This window comes from Podarcis pityusensis (genome assembly GCF_964106645.2).
Source record: "Podarcis pityusensis genome assembly, chromosome: 8".
In the NCBI taxonomy this organism is placed as follows: Eukaryota; Metazoa; Chordata; class Lepidosauria; order Squamata; family Lacertidae; genus Podarcis; species Podarcis pityusensis.
Window position 1 is genome coordinate 2,583,873 of NC_138033.1, and position 24,724 is coordinate 2,608,596.

At 48.1% G+C, this 24,724-nt stretch overlaps 1 protein-coding gene across 2 annotated transcripts in view; it reads right to left on the bottom strand.

The window, feature by feature from the left end:
* Positions 1 to 24,724, bottom strand: part of SAMD4B (sterile alpha motif domain containing 4B) — a 34,347-nt gene that overhangs the window by 261 nt on the left and 9,362 nt on the right. Inside the window, exons 2-12 of one of the 2 annotated variants that reach the window (XM_081018806.1) lie at positions 21,683 to 22,141; positions 14,435 to 14,917; positions 12,748 to 12,990; positions 11,309 to 11,418; positions 10,701 to 10,787; positions 9,403 to 9,715; positions 8,144 to 8,229; positions 7,931 to 8,049; positions 3,635 to 3,833; positions 1,632 to 1,755; positions 762 to 845 (exon numbers count right to left, since the gene is read on the bottom strand). In XM_081018806.1, coding sequence (XP_080874932.1) covers positions 762 to 845; positions 1,632 to 1,755; positions 3,635 to 3,833; positions 7,931 to 8,049; positions 8,144 to 8,229; positions 9,403 to 9,715; positions 10,701 to 10,787; positions 11,309 to 11,418; positions 12,748 to 12,990; positions 14,435 to 14,917; positions 21,683 to 21,878 — 2,044 coding nt within the window. In that variant the 5' untranslated portion in view covers positions 21,879 to 22,141. Of the gene's footprint in view, positions 1 to 761; positions 846 to 1,631; positions 1,756 to 3,634; positions 3,834 to 7,930; positions 8,050 to 8,143; positions 8,230 to 9,402; positions 9,716 to 10,700; positions 10,788 to 11,296; positions 11,419 to 12,747; positions 12,991 to 14,434; positions 14,918 to 21,682; positions 22,142 to 24,724 lie in introns of both variants that reach the window. The other variant, XM_081018805.1, reaches the window with a different exon arrangement.

Sequence of the window (24,724 nt, forward strand, 5' to 3'; positions counted from 1 at the left end):
AGAGAGAGAGAGAGAGAGCACAGAATTATAGCAGGTGGAGGAATAGATGGGAAAGTACGTTGGTTCCCAGTTTCTGAGCACAATTCAAAGTGTTGGTGCTGACCTAGAAAGCCGTAAACGGCCTCAAAGGCCCAGTATACCTGAAGGAGCGTCTCCACCCCCATCGTTCTGCCCGGACACTGAGGTCCAACTCCGAGGGCCTTCTGGTGGTTCCCTCGCTGCAAGAAGTGAAATTACAGGGAACCAGGCAGAGGGCCTTCTTGGTGGTGGCGCCGTCCCTGTGCAACGCCCTCCCATCAGATGTCAAGGAAATAAACAACGATCTGACTTTTAGAAGACATCTGGAGGGAGCCCTGCTTAGGGAAGATTTTTAATGTTTGAGGTTCTATTGTGTTTTTTTTTTTTTTGCAATGCAACAAGCTTTATTAATAGATTTTATTGTGCTTTTAGTATTTTTAAAATATTTTAATATTAACTCTCTCAAACTATGTAAAAGGAAAGGTGAGAATCTGGATGTAACAAAAACAGGACCTGGTGTGGTGCAGTGGTTAGAGTATTGGACCAAAGCCTGGGAGACCAGTGTTCGAATCCTGCCCCCCTTGGCCATGAAGCCAGTCGCTGTCTCTCAGCCTAGCCTTCCCCACAGGGTTGCTGTGGGGATTCAATGAGGCGTAAGCTGCCTTGAACTCACTGGAGAAAAAATTTGGGCTAGAAATGCAATGAATAAATGAAAGAATAAATAAATAAAAGAAGCCCCTCACCGCCCAGTGCGTGCTCTGTCATGCTGAGACACAGGGACTCCAGCGTAGGGTTGATCTCCAGGTCTGTTCCAGGGAGCTGGCAATCTGGAGGGGGGAAACGCAATCGCAGGCGGTCACTGCCCATTCTGACCCAGGCTCACAGAATCAAAGAGACGTAGAGCTGGAAGGGACCACGAGGGTCATCTAGCCCAACCCCCGGAAACACAGGGCTCTTTTGCCCAACGCGGGTCTTGAACCCACAACCCTGTGATTAAGAGTCTCACGCTCGACCCCGACTCAGGTATCCAGTCTTGTATGCTTGGTCAGTGGGAAAGTCAGTGGGCAAGGACGGTGCTCCCCCTTGCCTCCACAAAGGTTTAAGTCAGGGGTCAGCAAACTTTTTCAGCAGGGGGCTGGACTTTATTTTGAAAAAGAAAATGAACGAATTCCTGCCCCATAAATAACCCACAGATGCATTTTAAAGAAAAGCACACATTCTACTCATGTCAAAACACCAGGCAGGCCCCACAAATAACCCAGAGATGCATTTTAAATAAAAGCACACATTCTACTCATGTAAAAACACGCTGATTCCCGGACCATCTGCAGGCTGGATTCAGAAGGCGATTGGGCTGGATCTGGCCCCCAGGCCTTAGTTTAACCTACCCATAGTTTAAGTCCTGCAGTGAGATCTTGCAGCAGCTGCTCTATGAGCCGCCAGTAGTTACCCAGAAGCAAGGAAAAAGCAGTCTGCATGTGCCCAGTGGCACTCATTGCCTGCGTTCCAGCGCTGTGCCTGTTTTGTTTGTGGCTAAATTTTTCTGAGAAGAACCAAATGGCCAAGCAAATGCCCCTTTCCTGACCCTGAAGGCAAGAATCTGGCTGACTCACCCTGTGGGAACATGAGGATGGCCTGGGGGGATGTGTGGACGGGGAGCGAATGGGTCCGCTGGACAGAACTGCGACTCTGGCCCGGCATGCTGTTGCTGCCCCCGGGGTTGGCAAACCACAGGTTCTTGGAGGGGAAAAGAGAATTTGATTTAAACAGGGGGGCAAACCGGAGAAACAAAACACACACACACAAACACCAAAAACCACCCCTCCCAGTAGGTGAGTTACTGCCATGGAGCCGAGGGAGAGGGGGGAAGTCTGGCATGTCCCAAATAAGTCTTGCCTGCAGGTTTCTGTTTGGGGCACCTGCCTGGTCACTGCGAGACCAGGGTGCTGACCCGGCTAGGCACGTCTTCTGATCTGGCCACAGTGATCCACGCGACGGTCACCTCCAGGCTTGATTATTCTAACTCACTCTACGCGGGGCTGCCCTTGAAGCTGACCCAGAAACTCCACCGGGTGCAGAATGCCACAGTGAGACTCCTTACAGGAGTCTCGGGATCTCATTCACCCAGTGCTTTATCAACTGCACTGGTTCCTGGTGGAGTACAGGGTCAGGTTCAAGGTGTTGGTTTTGACCTTTAAAGCCCTATGCGGCCTAGGACCCATGTACCTAAGGGACCGCCTCTCCTGGTATGCCCCGTGGAGGACCTTAAGGTACACAAATGACAATATTTTGGATGTCCCAAGTTGCAAGGTGGTTAGATCGGTCTCAACTAGGGCCAGGGCCTTTTCAGTACTGGCCCCGACTTGGTGGAACGCTCTGTCGCAAGAGACTAGGGCCCTGCGGGACTTGACATCTTTCCGCAGGGCCTGCGAGACAGAGCTGTTCCGCCTGGCCTTTGGTTTGGACTCAGTCTGACCCTTATGTTTCCCTCCCCTTAGGGTTTTGATCTATGGGCTAATATTAAAATGAGGCTGCATTTTAAATTGTATTTTTAACCTGTACTTTAATGTCCCCCCCCCCCCAATTATGTTTTCATTGTAATTTTACTGGTGTTAGCCGCCCTGAGGGCAGGGGAGGGCAGGACATAAATAAATTTTATTATTATTATTATTATTATTATTACTACTACTACTACTACTACTATTAGAAACTGCCATCTGCATGGAATATGCAGTGATGCTAATACGGGGGCTGCTCCATCTCCCTCGTCTCTAAAACGCCGCCTGGTGCCCTCTAGGTGTCTGGGGCTACAGCTGCCGCCTGCGGGGCCACAGACAGGAAGGAGGCGAGTTGTAGTCCAAAATACCTGGAGGGCACTTGGCTGGCTACCCCTGCGATAGGCGTCAGCCAAGCCCCTGGGGTTGCACCGGAGTACAACACAGTCGAGACCTTCCTTCCACAAACATCTTTTTCGCAAGCTGCTGTCAGCAAAAGGCAACTCCACGCATTTTGCTCACGGCTTATGTCCCTGTAAGATTATTTCCACAACAGAGCATGTTGCATGTCTCTGGTAAGAAATCCCCCGATTTCAAAACACACCAAGCAGCACAAGTAAGGTGGCTTAGAATGCCCCCTTCTGAAGGAGCCCTCTTGGGTTAACGGAGAGGTGGCCAGGCTGCCTTTCAGAGACATCCTGTTACCTTAAAGATAAAGGGACCCCTGACCATTAGGTCCAGTCATGACCGACTCTGGGGTTGCGGCGCTCATCTCGCTTTATTGGCCGAGGGAGCCGGCGTACAGCTTCCGGGTCATGTGGCCAGCATGATGAAGCCGCTTCTGGCAAACCAGAGCAGCGCACGGAAATGCCGGTTACCTTCCTGCCGGAGCGGTACCTAATTATCTGCTTGCACTTTGATGTGCTTTCGAACTGCTAGGTTAGCAGGAGAAAGGACTGAGCAACGGGAGCTCACCCCGTCACGGGGATTTGAACCGCTGACCTTCTGATCGGCAAGTCCTAGGCTCTGCGGTTTAACCCACAGCGCCACCCGTGTCCCTTCCTGTTACCTTAGCGCGGAGCTATAAAGGGAACCCACCCTCTCTCCCATCCCTTTCTTACCTGCCGCCCTTGGCTCCCAAGGTTCGGGCTGGTGAGGGCATGCCGCGGGGAGACTCCTCCGATCCCCACAGGGCTCAGGATCCCCAGGCGGCTGGGAGGAATGGCGCGGGGGGGCATCTGGAACTGCCGCTGTCCTCGGCGGGCCACCCCCACCCCCACAGATCCAGCTATGGGGAGAGAATTGGAACCAAAGGCCCATCTAGAAGAGTACCAAAGCAGGGTGGGGATGGAGAAAGAGAAAGAGAAAGAGAAAGAGAAAGAGAAAGAGAAAGAGAAAGAGAAAGAGAAAGAGAGAAGTCAGTCCCATTGGTAAGTACCATCACTTGTGAATACGGGTTGCATTTCACAATAAGGCTGCTGTGACCCAAATCCCGGCCACAGGCTGGCCACCCTTACCTTAGCTCTAGCGGTCCCCAAACATTTTCTGGCCACTAGCCCCCTTGGTTCCAGAAAATCACCCCGAGTGCCCCCTACCCCACCCTAGAAAGAGCATCATTCAGAATAGCGGTTCACATGACCCACTGATAACACAATAAAATTAAAAAAGCACACCATTAATTGCACATTTATTCAATACCTGGTTCAAACCATTTAGTTTAATTAATTCAACAAAACTGATGAACCTGATCCGGTGATAAAAACTTCAAATCTGATAGGCATTTGCACCTCCAGTGCCTCCCTGCCTTGCAGGCCTAAAATTGGCAGGGCCTGGACTGACTCCAGCTACAAAAGTTGAGTCTGCTGAACAGACTCCTTTGGGTTAGGTTTTTCGTTGGGGAGCCAGTTGCTGCTGTTTTTGATATTAATTTTTTGTATCTGTATTTCAAATCTTACTACAATTTATCTGGAAATTGTTTCATTTGGTTGTATACCTTTTGATGTTTTGCTTATTGTTTAGGAGCGCTTTTGCTAGGTTTGCAATTATGTAAATCTTGTCTATGCTGCAAGCTGGTTTTGTCTAAGGAAAGGCGGCATACAAACAAAATTATGGATGGATGAAGCACCCACTTTGGGAACCACTGCTGTACTATAAAGCAGCCGAGGTCACCCTGGGTAAGGGATGTAGCTCAGAGGTAGAGGATCTGCCTTGTATGCAGAAGGACCTGGGTTCAATCCCTGGCAACCTCTTCTGGTGGGCCTGGGATAATAATAAAATGAAATAATTCATTATGTATTATTTATACCCCGCCCATCTGGCTGGGTCTCCCCAGCCACTCTAGGCTGCTCCCAACAGAATATTAAAAACACGATTAAACATCAAACATTAACAACTTCCCTAAACAGGGCTGCCTTCAGATAATGATAATAATTTATTATTTGTACCCCGCCCATCTGGCTGGGTTTCCCCAGCCACTCTGGGCGGCTTCCATAGAAACCAAAAAACACTAAAATATCACACATTAAAAACTTCCCTGAACAGGGCTGCCTTAAGATGTCTTCTGAATGTCAGGTAGTTGTTTATCGCTTTGACATCTGATGGGAGGGCGTTCCACAGGGCGGGCGCCACTATCGAGAAGGCCCTCTGCTTGGTTCCCTGTAGCTTTGCTTCTCGCAATGAGGGAACCGCCAGAAGGCCCTCGGAGCTGGACCTCAGTGTCCGGGCAGAACGATGGAGGTGGAGACGCTCCTTCAGGTATACAGGGCCACAAGGCCATTTAGGGCTTGAAAGGTCAGCACCAACACTTTGAATTGTGCTCAGAAACATATTGAGATCCAATGTAGGTCTTTCAGGACCGGTGTTATGGGGTCTCGGCGGCCGTCACCAGTCTAGCTGCCGCATTCTGGATTAGTTGTAGTTTCCGAGTCACCTTCAAACGTAGCCCCATGTAGAGCACATTGCAGTAGTCCAAGCGGGAGATAACTAGAGCATGCACCACTCTGGCCAGACAGACTGGGAGAGACTCCCTTGCCTGAAACCCTGCAGAACCACTGCCAGTCAGTAAGGACAATACTGAGTTCAATGGACCAATGGTCTGACTCAGTTGTTGTTGTTTAGTCGTTTAGTCGTGTCCGCCTCTTCGTGACCCCCTGGACCAGAGCACGCCAGGCCCTCCTGTCTTCCACTGCCTCCCGCGGTTTGGTCCAACTCATGCTGGTAGCTTTGAGAACACTGTCCCACCATCTCGTCCTCTGTCGTCCCCTTCTCCTTGGGCCCTCCATATTTCCCAACATCAGAGTCTTTTCCAGGGAGTCTTCTCTTCTCATGAGGTGGCCAAAGTCTTGGAGCCTCAGCTTCAGGATCTGTCCTGACTCAGTACAAGGCCGCTTTCTTTGCTCCTCTGCTTCAACAGGCTCCCATAGTTGGGTGTGAAGAAGCACCTGTGTGGCCTGAAGAAGCCACCTTGGCTGTCCCTCTGGCTGCCCCCCTCCCACAGGAGCTGCATGATGGTCACTATGTCTCACCTGGATGGAGCTGAACGTATTTCAGGGGCCCGCACCACCTGATGGGGAAGGGGCGATGGCATTCTGCTGCTGGAGTCTGACTTAAACAGCCTTCTTTATGGTCCAGCTCTTACTTCCATACATCACTACTGGGAAAACCATGGCTTTAACTATACAGACCTTTGTTGGCAAGGTGATGTGTCTGCTTTTTAAGATGCTGTCTAGGTTTGCCATCGCCTTTCTCCCAAGGAGCAGGCGTCTTTTAATTTCATGATTATTATTATTATTATTATTATTATTATTATTATTTCCCCCACTCCTCACACAGACCAGACACACACAACCCGCGCAAAAGGAAAACCTCACTCCCAAAAGACGAGCAGGCCCCAGGAGGCAGCAGAAAGCAAGCCCACGCAAACCACTCTCCTGTGTTTTCAATAGGGTTGTCAACCGATCAATGGCTTTGATCAAAACTGTTAAAGAGCCAGGCAGTTCAGATTTACATATTATTACCAACTCCACAATAGGGGATTGCTTTCACAGGATGCTGACTTAAGCGACGACTGTTTCCCTTAAGCATGAAAGGAATAATTTGACGAGATGTTGCCCCTCCTTTTGAGGCAAGGTGGAAAGTCATTTGTATTGTTTCAGAGAATTCATTAAGCAACAATGCCCCAACCCTTTTAAGCGTTCCCGAACTTAGGCAGCTGCTTCCAAGACAGCTCTGACAGTGTTGTGGCTCTATTTTCATCAGCAAGCAAGAGAAAGGTGTGTTTTGTCATAATAGCAGTTAGTACCTCAGCTGCTTGCAAGGCACTAAAGGAAAGTGTTGCTCTTCTGAGCAGAAGTGTTTGCTTGCAAGCTGCTTTGCGTTGCCTTTGGCAAGAAAGAGCCACCAATAAATTTAATAAATAGTAAGACAATAACAATGCTTTTGAATTATGGTGATTTGAATTAATAATAAAGATGCTTTTGAATTCTGGTGCTGGAGGAGACTCTTGAGAGTCCCATGGACTGCAAGAAGATCAAACCTCTCCATTCTGAAGGAAATCAGCCCTGAGTGCTCCCTGGAAGGACAGATCGTGAAGCTGAGGCTCCAAGACTTTGGCCACCTCATGAGAAGAGAAGACTCCCTGGAAAAGACCCTGATGTTGGGAAAGATGGAGGGCACAAGGAGAAGGGGACGACGGAGGATGAGATGGTGGGACAGTGTTCTCGAAGCTACAAACATGAGTTTGACCAAACCGCGGGAGGCACTGGAAGACAGGAGTGATGTTTTTATTATTGGTTATTAGCCGCCCTGAGCCCAGTCTTGGCTGGGGTAGAAATAAGAAATAATAATAATAATAATAATAATAATAATAATAATAATAATTAAAGCGTGCTCTGGGCCGCAGGGTCACAAAGAGTCAGACATGACTAAACAACAACAACAATAACAACAGCCGTTTCTGTGCCATCTTCGGGGAGACATTTTCATCCCTTTAATGCCACTTCCAAGTTCGTAGCAATGCGCACGTACGCGGTCACGCATGATTCAAATGCATGTAAGTGGGGGGGGGGGGTTGCCTGTACTAAGGGAGGTACTACAAAGTGGCCTGGGAGTATTAGAGCTAATGTCACTATGTAGAGTGCAAATTAGAGTGAAATTCGGTCAGGACTTCAACTCAAGGAACAATACTGTGAACCGCTCTGAGACCTGCGGGTATAGGGCGGTATACAAATTTACTATATAATAATAATAATAATAATAATAATAATAATAATAATAACAACAACAACAACAACAACAGCCGTGTAAAAACCCTAGCTTCCAGTCTTACAAGCCTCCGTGGCAGGAGGCTGCCCTGCTTGACCCAGGACCCTCCTGGCCTAATCCTGTCCCCCGAACTCCTTGCTCCTGCCAAGACTCACCCTTTCTGCGGACGGTAGCCTTGCATGTCCAGCACGGCCTTCCTGGGAAACGTCCGGAGCAACTTTAGCACCTGCTGCTTCCAGGACAGGAGCCTCTTCTTCTGCGTCTCTGTGAAAGCCTGGAGGGAGAGCACAGGAGGGCGGGCGTGAGTTGGGATGGGCAGAGCGGGCGGACACGGGGCCCTAACCCTCTCCGGGAAGCCCAGTGCCTACCTCGTGCATCAGGCATTTCTCTATCAGCTGAAGGTAGCTGGTGATGTTCTCCTCGTCCGGTCGGGAGACCAGCAACTGCGTACACACTGCAGGGGAAAGTGGAAGAAAGGAACTGAAAATAAAACTGCTGCTGTCGTAACGCCGTTAACACAGATCTACGGGGCAACCACAACTGGAAAACTCTCTGCACCTGCGGTCACCTCGCCTCAAAAAGGATACTGCAGTCAGAAAAAGGTTCAGTGATCCACGCGACGGTCACCTCCAGGCTTGATTACTGTAACTCACTCCACGTGGGGCTGCCCTTGAGACTGACCAAGAAACTCCAGTGGGTGCAGAATGCCACGGTGAGGCCACTTATGGGATCCTCGCCAAGGGATCACATTCACCCAGTGCTATACCAGCTGCACTGGCTCCCGGTGGAGTACAGGGTCAGGTTTAAGGCACTGGTTTTAACCTTTAAAGCCCTTCATGGCCTAGGTCCCACGTACCTGCGGGACCGCCTCTCCTGGTATGTCCCACGGAGGACATACGGTCTTCAAACAAAAACATCTTGGAGGTCCCGGGCCACAGGGAGGTTAGGCTGACCTCAACCAGAGCCAGGGCTTTTTTGGCCGTGGCCCCGATCTGGTGGAACGCTTTGTCACAAGAGACTAGGGCCCTGCAGGACTTGACATCTTTCCACAGGGCCTGCAAGACGGAGCTGTTCCACCAGGCCTTTGGCCAAGGCACAGTCTGACCCCCTCTAGCCCAATGGTTGCCATTAGTTTGATTTTGAACTAATTTTAAAATGAATTGATTTTAGAATGCTGTGTTACTTTTATTGTTGTTAGCCACTCTGAGCCCGTCTTTGGCTGGGGAGGGCGGGAAATAAATAAATAAATTATTATTATTATTATTATTATTATTAGTTACAGTAATCCAGCCTGGAGGTGACCGTTGCGTGGATCACCGTGGCCAGATCAGGGCGACAGAGGTAAGAAGCCCTGCTGCTAATTTTCAGATCACTCGCCCATCGCACACGTGGCCGCCGCCGCCCCCTTGGTCTTTGGAAACCAGAGGGGTCTGCATGTCCATTTTAACTTCGGGAGCCCTGGGGCAAGAGGCCCCGCAGGACTAAAGCCGTGTTAGCGCAAAGACCCGGCCATTTCAAAAGACCAACCCTAGCCATAAACCTAAGAGGGACCATGAGGTGCTAAGAGGGTTCACTGGGTGGCGCAAATCCTACTGCTTCAGACCCGGTGGCAACCCGGAGCCCTCACCTTTGCCCATCACCCGGGTGAACTGCCCTGCAATGTCCCCCTCGGCGATGGGCGCTGCCCCCGACTCCCCGTCGCAAGGGGAGCCTGTCGGGGGCAGGAAGGTGTCGGTGGCCGGGTCCTTGTCCTCGGAGGGGTTGCCGCTCTTGTCCAGACACAGCTTGGTGGCTCCGCGCTGCTCCGCAGGCAGCTGCTGCTGCTGGCTCTCCTTGGACGCTGCCATGGCCTGCAGGGTGTGGAAGGCCTTGATGGGGGTGATGATGATCTGCTGCAGCTCCTGGAGGGCGTTCCACAAGTTCCCCCCTTCCAAGATGTCCTGGGGGGGGGGTGAGAGGGGGAGGAGGAGGAGAGGAAAAGGAGAACTTGAAGAGAGGAATTTTTCGGCAGCTCAGGACTTGGCGGGGGAGATGGAGGAGGAGCGGCTAGAAGCCTTAAGGAAAATGAGCTTTTGTCGAAGTTAATTTGGATTTTCATACTTGTGGACTAGAGTATTGTTTAGGGACTTTCATTGGGAAACATATTGTTTATTAGTGTGCATACATTCGTATTGTTAATTGTTTTTTATTATTTTTAATATGTTTTCATTATTTTTATTATGTAGTTTGTGCTTTGACTAATTTTTATTGTGTATTTTGTGCTTCATATATTGTAACTTTATGTTGTGAACCACCCTGAGACCTACCGGTATATACAAATTATTATTATTATTAGTGCTTTTTTTCTGAAACAAATGTTTAGGAGTGCTCTCATTTTCCTTACTCATATTGAAATATTGCCCCCTCAATGAGGCCAAACTTAGATTCACAAAATGTTGAGGGGTACGTGTACCCCTGCGTACCCCGTAAAAAACACTGATGATGGTATTGATGATTATTTAGTTACGCTGTTATTCTAAATCAGATTTTGGACGCACTTAGCTCCTATTTTAGACACCCTGTCTTTCCCACAGCTTCAGGATACTCAAATGACAATTCTGTTCCATTTCATACAGGAAACGTGCACCCAATAGGGGATTATGTTCTGGGGATGGCACATACACATGGGACCACCCCCTTGGAAGCACCCCATAACCACAAGCAAGACAGAGAGCTATTGGGGGAAACCCTGTGCAAAAAGAGCTTTTGAGGTCTCCTCCTTCCATGCATTTAAATCTGCCTGATTTCAACCACATCAAGTTGAAATCACACGGGCTAAAATGTGCATCAGCTGTGAGTTACTGGTACCGTTAAACTTACGAGACCCTCGGAAGCCCAGCCCTGCCTCTCAGCAGCAAAGTCTCCACCTTCAACTGGCTCTCTTACCTTCTCCAGAGACTTCAGGACGCTCTGCCTCTCCCGCAGCTTCTGGATGCTCAAGGCGATTTTGTGCCTCGCTCCTTTGGTGACGTTCTGGTCAGGGAAAAGAGGGACAGCTGAAATACCCACCAGCAGAGGCAGCTGCTGCCCAGCCCTCGGAGGAAGAAGCGTCTTTGAAAATGCGCAGCAGCCCCCCAAGAATGGATGGTCTCAAGCGATACCCGCCTTTACAAAACAGCCACAGAAACTCTAAGCATGCGTGAGCATAACAATGTCATGTTGCATAAAAAAAACTCCTAAGCCTCTAAGATTTCCTTTGGGGGTGGCAGTCCTCAAAGTTGTAAGGAAAGGCTTAAAGGTATGCGGATAGTGTTGTGAACCACCCTGAGACCTGTGGGTATGGGAAGTTATACAAATTTAATAAATAATAGTAATAATAATAATAATAATAATGGCTTCTCAGAAACCCAAAGGGCCCCTGGTAAGAGGTCTTCCAACAGCCTGGTGGCACAGGATCAACTCTAGACATGCTTTCTTTCCCCAGTTCCCCCTGCTTGCAAAGCAGTCGCCCCCAGCTGCCCCCAGGACTCTGGTTTAAGCACCTTGTGCAGTACCTGCGACTCCAGATGTTGCTCTGTGAGGGTCATCATCTCTTCGTAGGTCATCTGGGAGAAGAGGGCTGCATATTTGTGGAGGCGAAGACTCTTCAGCCACGAGGGGACATCTGTGGAGAGCGGTCGAGAGGTAAGACACCTTTGGGGGACAGCCTTGTGAGTGAGCCAATGTCACGGAGTGTGGAATCTAGGCAAACTGTATTGGGTCAGGCCCTTGCGGCGCAACAGAAGCAAAGTTGCCTGAACCATGTGTATTAATAAAACTTATAAACCATGTCATTTTATGTTGACTGAAAACTGAAATGTTTTTAAAATATTTTAAGGTCTTTTGGGGGGTGTTTTCTTGTGCTGAAAGCCATCTTGGTCTCCCTTTTGAGAGGAGGAGTAGAATAAACTCCTGCCGGCCTCATCCTGCACGGCCAATGATCAGGGATGACGAGACACCTGAAGGGCAACAAGTTGGGGAAGGGTGTCCAGCACAGCCGAAGAGTAGTAAAAAACTGAGTGCCAGGGAACTGTCCCAGCAATGAGACACCTCAGAATGGGGAGTGTTCTTACCGCCCTTGGTCAGGACTATGTCTATCGGCATAGCAGTGTCTTTTAAACAAAAGGACGTTTCCCAGGTAACAGGGTCTACAGGAGGGGCCAAGGCTAAGCATGTTCACGACTCCCAATGGGACAATCAAGTCTCTGACTGCTGCAGACTCAGCTGCCTCGACCTGGGGCTGAACAGGCAAGAGGTGTGTCTGTATTTAACTCTCTCTCACACACAAATACACAGGTCAGGCAACTGATTCCTCCAGAGCTTCCTGGGCATGAGAACATGGCAAGCCAAGAGGGACTGAAGAGAATGGGCATTTGTGCCATTTTACAAAGTTTGAGGGGGGGAAATGGACTGCTCAAAGATGCAGCTACACATACACATCTGAGGACTCCTTTTGCAGAATCCTCAAATCCCGTTATCAGGGCTGGTGCTCAGCAGCTCTTTCCGATATTTTGAATTACTATAACTGCATTGTTTTGATGATTTTGTAAGAATTGCAGAACTGTAGCGCTGGAAGGGACCACAAAGGTCATCCAGTCCAACCCCCGGCAATGGAGGAGTCCTTTGCCCAACATGGGGCTCAAACCCACGAGCCTGAGTGTCTCATGCTCTACCGGTTTGGCTCTATTTCTATGTTCCTGTGTTTGATATTACAGCGGCTGCAATGTTTTTAATGCTACGGCGATTGTTGTGAGCCGCTTTGAGCTCAACATTTGCTGTTGGAAAAGCAGAATACAAATATTAAATCGAATCAAGCCGATTTGGTAGAACGGGGTTTCCTGTGGTTTGGGGACCGGCATTCATCTTTGAGACCAGCCTCTGACCCAGGAGGACAGAACCCCAGTCCACCAAAGTGGCTGTCGAGTCCAGCTGCACCCTCACCCTCCCGAAGTACCTTTCATGCCGCTCCCCTCCTCCTGGAAGGTGTTTCGGCTGCCAGACTGCTCCTCCGTCTGCTCGCTGCCCGATGAGGCCACACTGCTCTGGGGGGAGAGGGGAGCGTGCTCCCCGCCGGGGATGAAGGCTGGCCGGGCGCCCATCTCGTCCACGCTCATCCACTCGCTGGGGACCTGCTGGCTGGTGGGGATGAGGGACATGGAGCGCTTCAGCGGGCTGGGGTGGATTTGGCAGGGGAGAGCTGGAAGGAGGGAAGAGATGTTTAGGACCTGCCGACAATGGCCCCACACTCGGCTGCAAAATCATCAGGAAGGCTTCAGCAGCTTAGGAGAGATTTCAGAACGAAGGAAAGTTTACAAATTCTGAACCTGTCGAGTGGCTGTACTACCCAGAATGTAGGTTCATTCGGTGAACCTGACTGGAAGGAAGTTTGAGCAGGAATACACCGAGAACCACCAATTTGTCTTCTGAGGTCCTTCTTCGTGTGCCCCCTATACGGGAGGTTCGGAGGGTGGCAACAGCTTTTCAGTGGTGGCTCCCCATTTGTGGAATGCTCTCCCCAGGGAAGCTCACCTGGTACCATCAATGTATATCAAGCACAATTCAAAGTGTTGGTGCTGACCTTTAAAGCCCTAAATGGCTTCGGCCCTGTACATCTGAAGGAGCGTGTTCACCCCATCATCCAGCATGGACACTGAGTTGAGGTTATGGGGAACCAGGCAGAGGGCCTTCTCGGTAGTGGTGCTGCCCTGTGGAATACCCTCCTGCCAGATGTCAGAGATAAACAACTATACGTCTTTCAGAAGACATCTGAAGGCAGACCTGTATAGGGAAGTTTTTAATGTCTGATGTTTTCATATCTGCTGGAAGCCACCCAGATAGGTGGGGTATAATAATAATAATAATAATAATAATAATAATAATAATGTATTCAGGCACCAGGCAAATTCATTACTTTTTAACCAGGCCTTTGGTTTTTAACTGTCTATGGTCTTTTAGAGTAGGTGGAATGTTTTCATGTATTTTCTTTTCTGGTAAGTTGCTTTGAGTTGACATGGCAAAACAAGCAACTAATACATTTAATAACAATAATAATAATAATGTTCGGGCAAGGAACTGGAACAACCCAACTGGCTGACTAGGCATCAAGGATCATCCAAGCAAAGAAGTTTCGCACAGTCCTTTGCAGCAGTGCCTACAAATCTGAAATGTTTTCTTAGCTCTGGCATGAGGATAGGAAAGCAAGACACACAGCTTTTGATATCAACAGACAGATTCCTCCCAGAGATGAGAGAGCTCCCTCTGGCTCGAGACAGATAGCTCAGTTTATTTCCAAGCCATTTCACCAAAAATTGGGAAATGCTAAGCTAATCAGAATTGGTTAACTCCTTCCAGGGGCAACCTTTTAAAGCAGCAGAGATATTCTCCCAGAAAGGCTGCTCCTGAGGGAACTGCTACGGTGGGGCAAGAACCTACCTTAGTGAATTAGGAATGTCTTCTATGTACCAAGAGACAGATTTTAGATGTTAATTTTTTTGCAGAAGGACCTAGGGGATCAAGCAAGAGGGCCAACCCATTTGAGGATCCCCTCCTCCCTGCAGGAAAACACTCCCACCATCACCCTCCCAAGCAAGATGGCGCCTGTTTCACAGACCCTCCTCACCCCTCTGCCCTGCCTTACGCACCTGTGCTTGCGTTGCTCCCGATACTGTTGATGGCCGACGGCACGGATCCAGAGGAATGGAAGGACATGTGCCCATTTTCCCGCGGCGGCTTCTCCTGCCAGCCGTGCCCCAGGTCTCCGAGGCCCGTGTCCACGGGGCCCTGCCACTCGTCTGAGCCCTGGCGCGAGTGGTAGGCCGTGTCAGGCCGCCCCCTGCTCTGGCCGGAGTAGCCGCTGGAGAGGCGTTCCTCCAGGTGGTTGAGCCACAGGGCCAGGGAGTTGCGGTCGTCCAGCGTGGTGGCCGGGTGGATGAGGGCATAGGAGAGGAGCTGCCGGCTCTCCTCGATGAAGAGGTTGCTCTCAATGGAGTAGGCCAGCACCTTCTGCAAGAGCTTCATGTACTCGGACTTGGCGTCCGTGTTGCCAGGCTGGAGGAGAGGCAGGTGGGAGAGGAGCAGGGAGACTACTTTGTCCTTGGGCTCTTGGTGCCACTGACTGATGACAGCTGTTGGGGTAAGAGAGAGAGGCAAGTCAAGAGAATACAGTGGTGCCCCGCAAGATGAATGCCTCGCAAGACGGAAAACCCGCTAGACGAAAGGGTTTTCCGTTTTTGAGTTGCTTCGCAGGACGAATTTCCCTATGGGCTTGCTTCGCAAGACGAAAATGTCTTGCGAGTCTTGAGATTTTTTTTCCGCTTTCCCCCCCTTTATCTAAGCCGCTAAGCCTTTAATAGCCTTTTAGCAGCTAATCCGCTAAGCCGATAAGCCTTTAATAGCCGCTAAACTGCTAATAGCGCTAATCCGTTAAGCCGCTAATAGGGTTGCTTCGCAAGACGAAAAAACCGCTAGACGAAGACTCTTGCGGAACGGATTAATTTCGTCTTGCGAGGCACCACTGTATCTGGTGCTGCTGGGGAAGATGGACTGATTTCGGTTGATTTGATTGACATCCTATGCCCTCTTAAAATGTGTTGGGGGGGTCATTGCTGTTTTCATTTTGATTATGTGCTTTGCTCCATTTTATTTATTTATACTTTGCAAGTTTATACATTTTGCTAGTTTTATACATTTCACTCATTTTGACATTTCAAAACTTGACTTCCATCCCCCCCCCCTTTCTGCGGTTCCTTAAACTTTTTATTATCTTCTGCATATCCAAATTAACTTAATTTATTCAATTATTCATCTTCTTTAAATATACACGCTTATAAAATTGCAGGTTGCTACAATGACCCTGTCAATGTTTTTATCTGTTTCTAATTTATCTGTAAATATTCAATAAACCATTTCCATTCTTTTATTAAAAAAACTGTTATCTTGATTTTTCGGTAACTTTCGCCATTTCTGCATATTCCACTGTATCCATTCTTCCTTTACTGGGACTTCTGCTTCTTTCCATTTTGGGGCCAGTAACATTCTTGCCGCTGTAGTTGCATACATGAATAAGTTTCTATAGTTTCTATACATTTTAGGTAGTTCTGTCCCTTTAATTCCCAAAAGAAAAGCTTCTGGTTGCTGGTTTTTTTTAACAAAGGTTACTTTAAACATCCTTTTCATTTCATTATATATCATTTCCAAGAAATGAATTGATTATGTACTTTGTGGTTTTATATTCTGATTTTAGCTTTCTTGATCTCCTGCCCTCAGGAAGAAGATATAGAAGCATGATTAGTCGCACCAACAGGGTAAAGAACAGCTTCTATCCGTGGGCTGTTAGGCTGCTGAATGAAAAGATAACAACAAGGCAACGGGTTTGGTGGGTGTGCGTCAGTAAACGAGGGAAATTAAGACTAAGAGAGCTGAGTGGGAGGGGGTGCTCGTGTAATCTCAATGTATACAAGTGTACAGGTGACAATAAAGTATTTCAATTTTTTCAATTTCAATTTTAGCCTGTGAACCGCCCTAAGACCTGCAGTATAGGGTGGTATACAAATTACTGTATTTTTTGCTCTGTAAGACTCACTTTTTCCCTCCTAAAAATTAAGGGGAAATGTGTGTGCGTCTTATGGAGCGAATGCAGGCTGCGCAGCTATCCCAGAAGCCAGAACAGCAAGAGGGATTGCTGCTTTCTTTTTTAAAAAAAAATAATATTTATTAAGAGTTTAAAAATTACAAAAAAAAAGAGTTAAACAAAGCAAAGAAGCAAAAAGAAACAACAAACAAAAAACAACACAATGCAATGCAAGACAAATAAAACAAAACAAAGACCATTTTAAACAATTTCAATGTCGTATCTTTCATTCGCTTATTTCCATGACTTCCTCACACCTCCCTTTTTGTATTCCACATCAATTAATTATTTCAGCAATTCCTTTCCATCTTCCTCTGTTTTCTATCCTATAATTATCTTAACACATTCTAACCTTATTTTATTCCCTTTAATGCTCAATTAATCTATTTATACTTAATTCCTTATAACATTTCTGCTAAAGCCATATAACTTCATTCCCACTTTGTTCTAACATTCATTAATTTTGCAGTATTTCTATAAATAGTCTTTAAACTTCCAGTCTTCTTCCACCAGCTCTTCTCCCTGGTCTCGGATTCTGCCGATTCTCTCAACCAGCAAAAAGCAGATGATTCGCAACAAAATTTAGGGGTCTGGCAGGGCAAGTCCACCTCCTTCTTTAGCATCCGTTAATATCTTAAATTTTACTCGAGGCTTCCTGCCCTGCCATACAGATCTAGAGACATCCCTCTGCCACCTCCTGAAACAATCCCTCCCATCCAAAACTTGCAATGTTTGAAACAAAAGCAACATCCCCGACCTCACCACAACCCTCGTCCCCACCACAGCAACCTGGCCCAACAATAGCAACTTCCAATTTAGCCCTATTTCCAAATCCCCTTTGTCTTCAAGCCAACGTCCTTCACAGTTGCCCTTGAATAAATTCACATTTCTGGCGGTCATACTAACCCCCCAATACCTCTCTTTCTCAACCAATGTTAGTCCTATCTCCTCCTGAAACTCTATCAGGGTTTCCTTTTCCTCGGGTAGGGCTCTGATCCTCAATTTCATCTGTTTCTCTTTAAGTTCAGTCATATCAGGTGTCAGCTCGTATTCATCAAATCATCCTTGTATGGATGGGACTCTCTCTCTCTCCAGTTGAATTACTTTAACTTCAGCAGCGAGGGTTTTCTCCTTAACTTCATCCGCAGTTTGCCGTATCAGGATAGATTCCTGTATCAATTTCTGGGTGGTTTCTGTATTGATATTCACCTTTTGTCCCAGGTTATTTAGACTTTCTACCATTAAATCATTTTTAATATTTGCAGCATCCACTTTCATATTTATCACATCCATTTTCTTGTGAAGCTGTTCCAGCGAATCATTTATTTTCACTAGTACAATCACTAAGGCCTCTTCTGGCGACATTCCGTCTTTCGCATCTGCCATAACACTCAATAGATTCAAGGTCAACTCACAGTCTCACGGTTTTTATCTTACAACTGGAAATTTCCCAGCCCAGATCTTATGTAGCCGCCAGTTTCAAGAACTTCCACTAGAGGGAAACAGTTTCTATTTGTATTGATAAGTAATATCCTCTTAAAGCATAGTTCAAACGACCCAAAACTAATTTCAATTTTCAGTTACTTTCACTGCTGGAAACAGTAGAAACAATGTATCTTCTCTTATACTAGCTGTCAACATGATCCAAGCACTGTCAATAAACGTCTCACCAAAACGTCGGACCTTCTAGCAGCCCGTTCCCAGGGTCCGAGCGGCGGTGTTTTACCTCTCTTGGTCTCTTCCGCAGGCAAACTCAGTTGACAACTCCCCCCCCCCTTCTCCTGCCTCCAAGGGGGGGGGGGGATTATATTCTTTACTTATGGAAATTTAGTCTTTTACAAAAGGCTTTCCAAGACTTCAGCTTGCAGCCTCAATTGCTTCAGTCTATTTACAAAAGAGGAAGGCGGACTTCCTGTATTGAACCTTCCCCGTTTCGATGGCAAATTAGACTTTTTTTTTAAAAAAATCCAATTTTCCCAATTAAGCTCTACTCACGGGTAGTTACTTTAGAGTCAAATTGTCCACAGGAAAAAGTCAGTGCTCTCCGACAACAGCTATGCGGCTTCGCTCCGTGGAAGAAGCGGATGATTCGAAGCACTGCACCGCTCACCCCACGTCGCTCCGGATCCCCGAAACCGGGTTTCCCTGCGAGTGGGGGAGGCGCAAAGGGTGCCCGCCGAATCCCACGCTCACAGGCTTCTCCTGCCTGTGATTTTTAACGGGTCTCCGCCTTTGCCGTGGCAGCCAGACCCAGATTTCCACGGAGCTGATTCCTCCCGATCAGAGGAATCCAGCCATTGCCGGAGGCGCCTCCCCGGAAGTCTCTGCTTTCACTGCACAGCGATCCCTCTTGCTGTTCTGGCTTCTGAGATTCAGAATATTTTTTTTCTTGTTTTCCTCCTCCAAAAACTAGGTGCGTCTTGTGGTCTGGTGCGTCTTATAGAGCGAAAAATACGGTAAATAAACAACAATGACGAGCCACTTCCAGGCACTCCAGTGTAAGCCTCTGTGAATTGAAGCAAGACCCTCCACACCAAGATAGCCTGATGGCTTAGCTCAGGGGGCATCATGGGAGGGGCGTTTAAAGCCACCCCACCCCACCTCTTGCCCTTGGAAGCCTTGCAAGCAGCTGCGGGAGAAGGACACTGAGCAACATCAGTTGCTCTAGGACTAAGGAGAAACCGTGAAGCTCCCTTATTATTTTTTGCTATTGAATGCTGCATGTTGTTTAATCATTCCGGTTACATTTAAGGTACAGTGGTACCTCCAGTTGCGGACGGGATCTGTTCCGGAGCTCTGGTCAGATAATGAGGTTTCCGCAACCGGAGGGATCGCTTCTGCACATGTGTGCGCGGCGAAACCCGGAAAAATACTTCCGGGTTAGCCGCATTCGCATCCTGAAGGATATGCAACCGGAGGTGTGCCTATCCAGAGGTACCACTGTACTAAAATGTGGGGGTTTTTAAGTTATTATATTTTTGTTTTGCTGTGCTATTGTAAAATTGGTTATTGTAATTTTGTGTTGTGAACTGCCCTGAGAAGGATAGTATACAAATTTAATAAAGAAAACCTTAATAATACAGGCAGCCCCCTGTTTACGCAGGGGTTATGTTCCGAGGCACTGAGCACATCGGTAAAATTGTTTATAACTGAAGCCCATTGAAATAGCCTGCAAACACCCCGTTCTGCACCCTCCCTTTCAGTGACATCTTTATGACGTTTCCAGGTCACATCTGGGTTCAGCACAATACACACAATCACAATCATACTGAACAAGTGGCTGCCTGTAATAAGTTTTCATAGTGTTTGTTTGAAATGCATTCCTGTTTTTCTTTGTTGTAAGCTGCTTTGAGCACAATTTTTTCCGTGTGTGGAAAGGCAGCATACAAATAAAAAACGAACGAATCAATCAATTTACATAGCACCACTGTGGTGTTTTTCAGACGGTGATGCTGGAAGCCACAGGTGAGGAAAGAGTGCCAGGGTCTTGCCAGTGTGCTCCCCAATGGGGCATCTGGTTGGCCACTGTGAGAACAGGATGCTGAACTAGTTAGGCCATTGGCCTGATCCTGCAGGCTCATCTTACATCCTTATATTTGAACGAAAGCACCTTCAATTGTTTCTGGAGTATGTAGACCAGGCATCCCCAAACTCAGTCCTCCAGATGTTTCGGGACTACAATTCCCATCATCCCTGACCTGTTAGCTAGGGATGATGGAAGTTGTAGTCCCGAAACATCTGGAGGGCTGAGTTTGGGGGTGCCTGGTGCAGACAGAGATGCCATTCCACAGAACAGGAGCAGCTACAGTAAAAGCCCTGCTCTCGGTTACTTCGGAGCAGGCTTCTGAGATTTTCAGAACTTGCAGGAAAAGCAGGCTCTTCTTTAGGACCACCTTCCCCAAGTCGAAGCCCTCCAAATGTTTCCAACTACAGCTCCCAGTAGCCACCTGGCTGGGGCTGCTGGGAGCTGTAGTCCAAAGCATCTGGAGGGCTTTCTTTTGGGGGGAGAAGGTAAATTGAGGGTGTTCCGAATTGTCTCCTGGCTTTATGTCAGAAGCCTCCGAAAGAGATTCGGTGAATTCAACCTCATTTCTCCCTTTTGCCTTAATCTTGGGCTACACTATTATTAGAGAGCTGTAGGAGTTGCATTTTGCCTCACAGATAAAAGGGAGGCGCTTGTGTGTGTCAGTTGCAAGGGTGGGGGTGGTGAAGGGGGTGCGTGTGCTTGGGGAATGGAGCTTAACTGAGTGGCATGGAGTTCTCACAGCTTAGCAAGATCCAGCCGAACTTGTGAGGACACTTGGTCCTTATCAGGCATTCGGCAAAAGGAGGCAGATGCCGCGGGCTGATCACCCCCAAAGTGCATGCATTACACACTCCTAATCTGCAAATTATCCGAGATTAGTTATAGGAGGTCTACTTTTCCTCAGTGTTCAGTCACGAGTAAACTGGGGGGGGGGGGGAGCTCCTTGACCCATTTGCAATTTTTAGGCGAGCACTTAAATGCAAAGTGTGAATCAGGGAGAACGTGCATTTGCAAACATGTGTACCGGAGAGGCCCACTCACAGAGCCGGAATTAGCTGCAGCTAAACCATATGCTCTGGGCAAACGCAGGTCTTCTATCTATCACAATGTGCGAAGTGGTGCGAGGGGATGAATCACAGAGCTTCATGAATAAGGAATGGATTCATAATTTTATCTCCTCCTTTAATATCAGAATGCCGAGTCACCCGATAAAAAACGACTGGCAATAGGTTGAGACAGGTCAGAAGTACTTTTAACACAACACAACACACAATTAATCTATGGAATTCGCTGCTTCGAAACGGCCATTAGGAATTTTCTGAAAAACTGGAACTCTTCTTTGTGAATCTGCTAAACAGCAGCTCTGAGACACCACAGCTAACTGGAGCCGTGCTCACATGAATACCAGGTGATCAGTGTTCGAAATTAGCCAGGTGCGTTTTGTGATAGGTAACTCACCTTTCACGAGGAAGCAGAGATGCCTGAACACCTGGTTTAGCACGTAACATCACCATCTGGCTGGCAACACCTTTCTTCATCGTTCTGGTTCATTTTGGTTACCCTTCTCTGAACCTTTCCCATCTCTACAAAACCCTTTTGGAGGTGAGCGACCAGAGCGTGCCCAACCCAATTAAGGACCCGTGGCAATATTGCCACATAAGCAGATGGTCTGAATCCATTCGGACTGTGAGGATGTTAGACGTAAGTTCCAGAGGGAAAAAAGAGCTGACTTACCCGCACTGTTGGCCTCTGACTCCAGAACGTGGATCTCTGTGCAATCTGCCAACGAGTGCTCCAGGCACAGCTGCAGAAAGCGGGCTTGAGTGCGAGAGATGCGCTTGAGGAGAGACAGCAGGGCCACCGTCTGCTCACATTCATTCCAACCTTTGAACCAGCCAGCAAGGATGCCCACCTGGTCCCGGAACATCATGGTGGCTGGCACCTCGGGTTCGGCGGCAACTCACCCACAATGGGGTCAAGGAAGCACCAGGGTTTGGGGTGGGGTAGGGGGGAAGGACCCCTCACATGGTTTCAACCTCAAGTCTGGAGGCTCGGCAGAAGGCCACAAACTAGAACACCGACTTTCCCGTTAGCAGAGAAGCAGAATGGCATGGAAAGGGAGGCTTTGCTGTTCCAAAGATCTTTGGGTTCTTTGGGGATTATTCCACTTCAGCAGGATGTCTCAGAACCCCCCTGTAAGAGAGAACGAGAGTCAAGGATGAGGATCTTTGCATCCCTCCATATTTGTCCGTACCCTACAAAATTATGTTGGGAAAACAGAACCCCATGCTTTCAAAAACTCCTGTCTATCAACACAATGTGGTGACAATGGAACACCCAGGCCCAATCACATTTGTTTTTAATATGATACTTTTTAATTATTGTGAAAGGCTCCCTGAGAATATTTATATTGAAGGGTGGCATAGTAGTTGGTTCAAAAAAAAAAAAATACTGACTCAAGGAAATGTTCGGCCTGGGTCTGGTGGGCCAGAGTTCAAATTCAGACGCGTCTCTGGGAGGTAGAGTCCAGGGGCAACTGCTTTCGACAGTTCACACAAGGCTCAACATTTTGAACTACAAAATGCACGGTGATGACGATGGCGAACTCAAGAGTGTGGTGCCCCTTTCACAGAATCGCAGAAGTGCTGTTGGAAGGTACCCCAAGGGTTATCTAGCCCAACCCCCTGGGATGCAGGAATTATGGGTTTGGAATCGCATCTTGCAGCCTTCTAATCCCAGAATGCCAACCTCGGCCACGATCACAAAGCATTTGCTTCGGTTTGACTGGAACGTTTTTTCCACCCCTGTACTGCTCTTGCCCAGAGAAGAGCTTTTGGAGACCTCTGAGCAGAACTGGCACACCAGTTAAGTCAAGGCTGGCACTGACCAAGGATACACAGCTGGCTCTGAAGGCAACCAAGGGAAAGCCAAACAATAGTAGCCCCTCACACCCAACCACTTGTGCACACTAATCCTACAGAAATGAGGCCTCTTCCTTTCATTCCCCCTGTACCATGGAAGTTTAAACTCGAAGGTCCTCAGAGACCCCTCCCCCATCATTCTTGCTCACGTGAAGTACTATATACAGTGGACGCTCAGGTTGTGAATGTGATCCATGCGGGATGCGCGTTTGCAACCCGCAGTGGCACGTCTGCGCACTCGCGGGTTGCAATTTAGCGCTTCTGTGCATGCACAAAGCACGATTTAGCGCTTCTGTGCATGTGCAACTGCCGAAACCTGGAAGTAACCCATTCTGGTACTTGCGGGTTTCGGCGGGTCCGTAACCCGAAAAAACGCAATCTGAAGCGTCTGTAACCCAAGGTATGACTGTATATACTTTGATGATACTGCAGGAGCCATACAACTTGAACACCCGAGGCAAGAAACAGCAGCACCTGAAAGTGACTTGGCCTGAAGGCCTTGAAAGGAGTCAGAAGCAAGATGAAAAGCATGGGTTACCTCAAAGACACATGTAACTCCCCCTGCCAAAAAACCCCATACCTATTACATAACTAAATGCCTGGGAATTCAAAAGAATGCCAGTGTTGCTGGATAAAAGCTCCATTAGGAGACTCTTCCTGCTTATCAGTGCAGTGGAAAGAACCAATTATGGATAATTTTACTATCTGCCTTTCGAATGATAAAAAGCACAAGCAGAAAAATCCAACGAATTTCCTAAAAACTAACTGGCATGAACACAAAATGCTGTATCCATGAGCACAGCACAGCTTTCCCCACCGTCTGGGCACTGCCTCGGGTTTAAACAGTTGTAAACTCTTCGACAGAGAAGCCTGTTTCTATTAAAGCCCTTATATAAAGAGAGAGCATCTGTCTTTAAAAGAGAGAGAGAGAGACTGAGGAAATGGCTGTCTGGATCCCTCTATCCTCTGGACACTATAATTAGAGCCAACCAAAGCAAATGCCGTCCCCAAGAAAAGCCACCAGGAGAAGTCTGGAGGAGCAGCAAGGCAGCTGGCCCTAATTATACCTTCAGAGGAGGAAAGAGGCACATCAAATGCCACCCACAGCTACGTAATGTGGAGGAGGGAGCCGCTCGGGTCTGCAGGTAGAGACCCAAAGCTGGGCAAGGGGCTGTGCCAACAGCTGGCAGAGCCATCCGGACGCTGGTCAGGGAGCAAGACAGGTTGAACTATTCTCTGTGCTGTGATACCTTGCAGCTGGCACATCCTGATGCCATCAAATGAAGGTGGTGGGGTTTAATAATAATAATAATAATTTATTATTTATACCCCGCCCATCTGGCTGGGTTTCCCCAGCCACTCTGGGCGGCTCCCAACAGAACACTAAAAAACAATAACCTATTAAACATTAAAAGCTTCCCTAAACAGGGCTGCCTTCAGATGTCTTCTAAAAGTCTAGTAGTTGTTTATCTCTTTGACATCTGGTGGTGGGAGGGCATTCCACAGGGTGGGTGCCACTACTGAGAAGGCCTGGTTCCCTGTAACTTGGCTTCTCACAGTGAGGGAACCGTCAGAAGGCCCTCAGCGCTGGACCTCAGTGTACGGGCAGAACGATGGAGGTGGAGACGCTCCTTCAGGTATACTGGACCGAGGCCATTTAGGGCTTTAAAGGTCAGCACCAACACTTTGAATTGTGCTCGGAAACGTACTGGGAGCCAATGTAGGTCTTTCAAGACCAGTGTTATATGGTCTCAGTGGCCACCCCCCGTCACCAGTGTAGCTGACGCGTTCTGGATTAGTTGTAGTTTCCGGGTCACCTTCAGAGTTAGAACGAGCAGCCTGTTTGAGGGCTTTC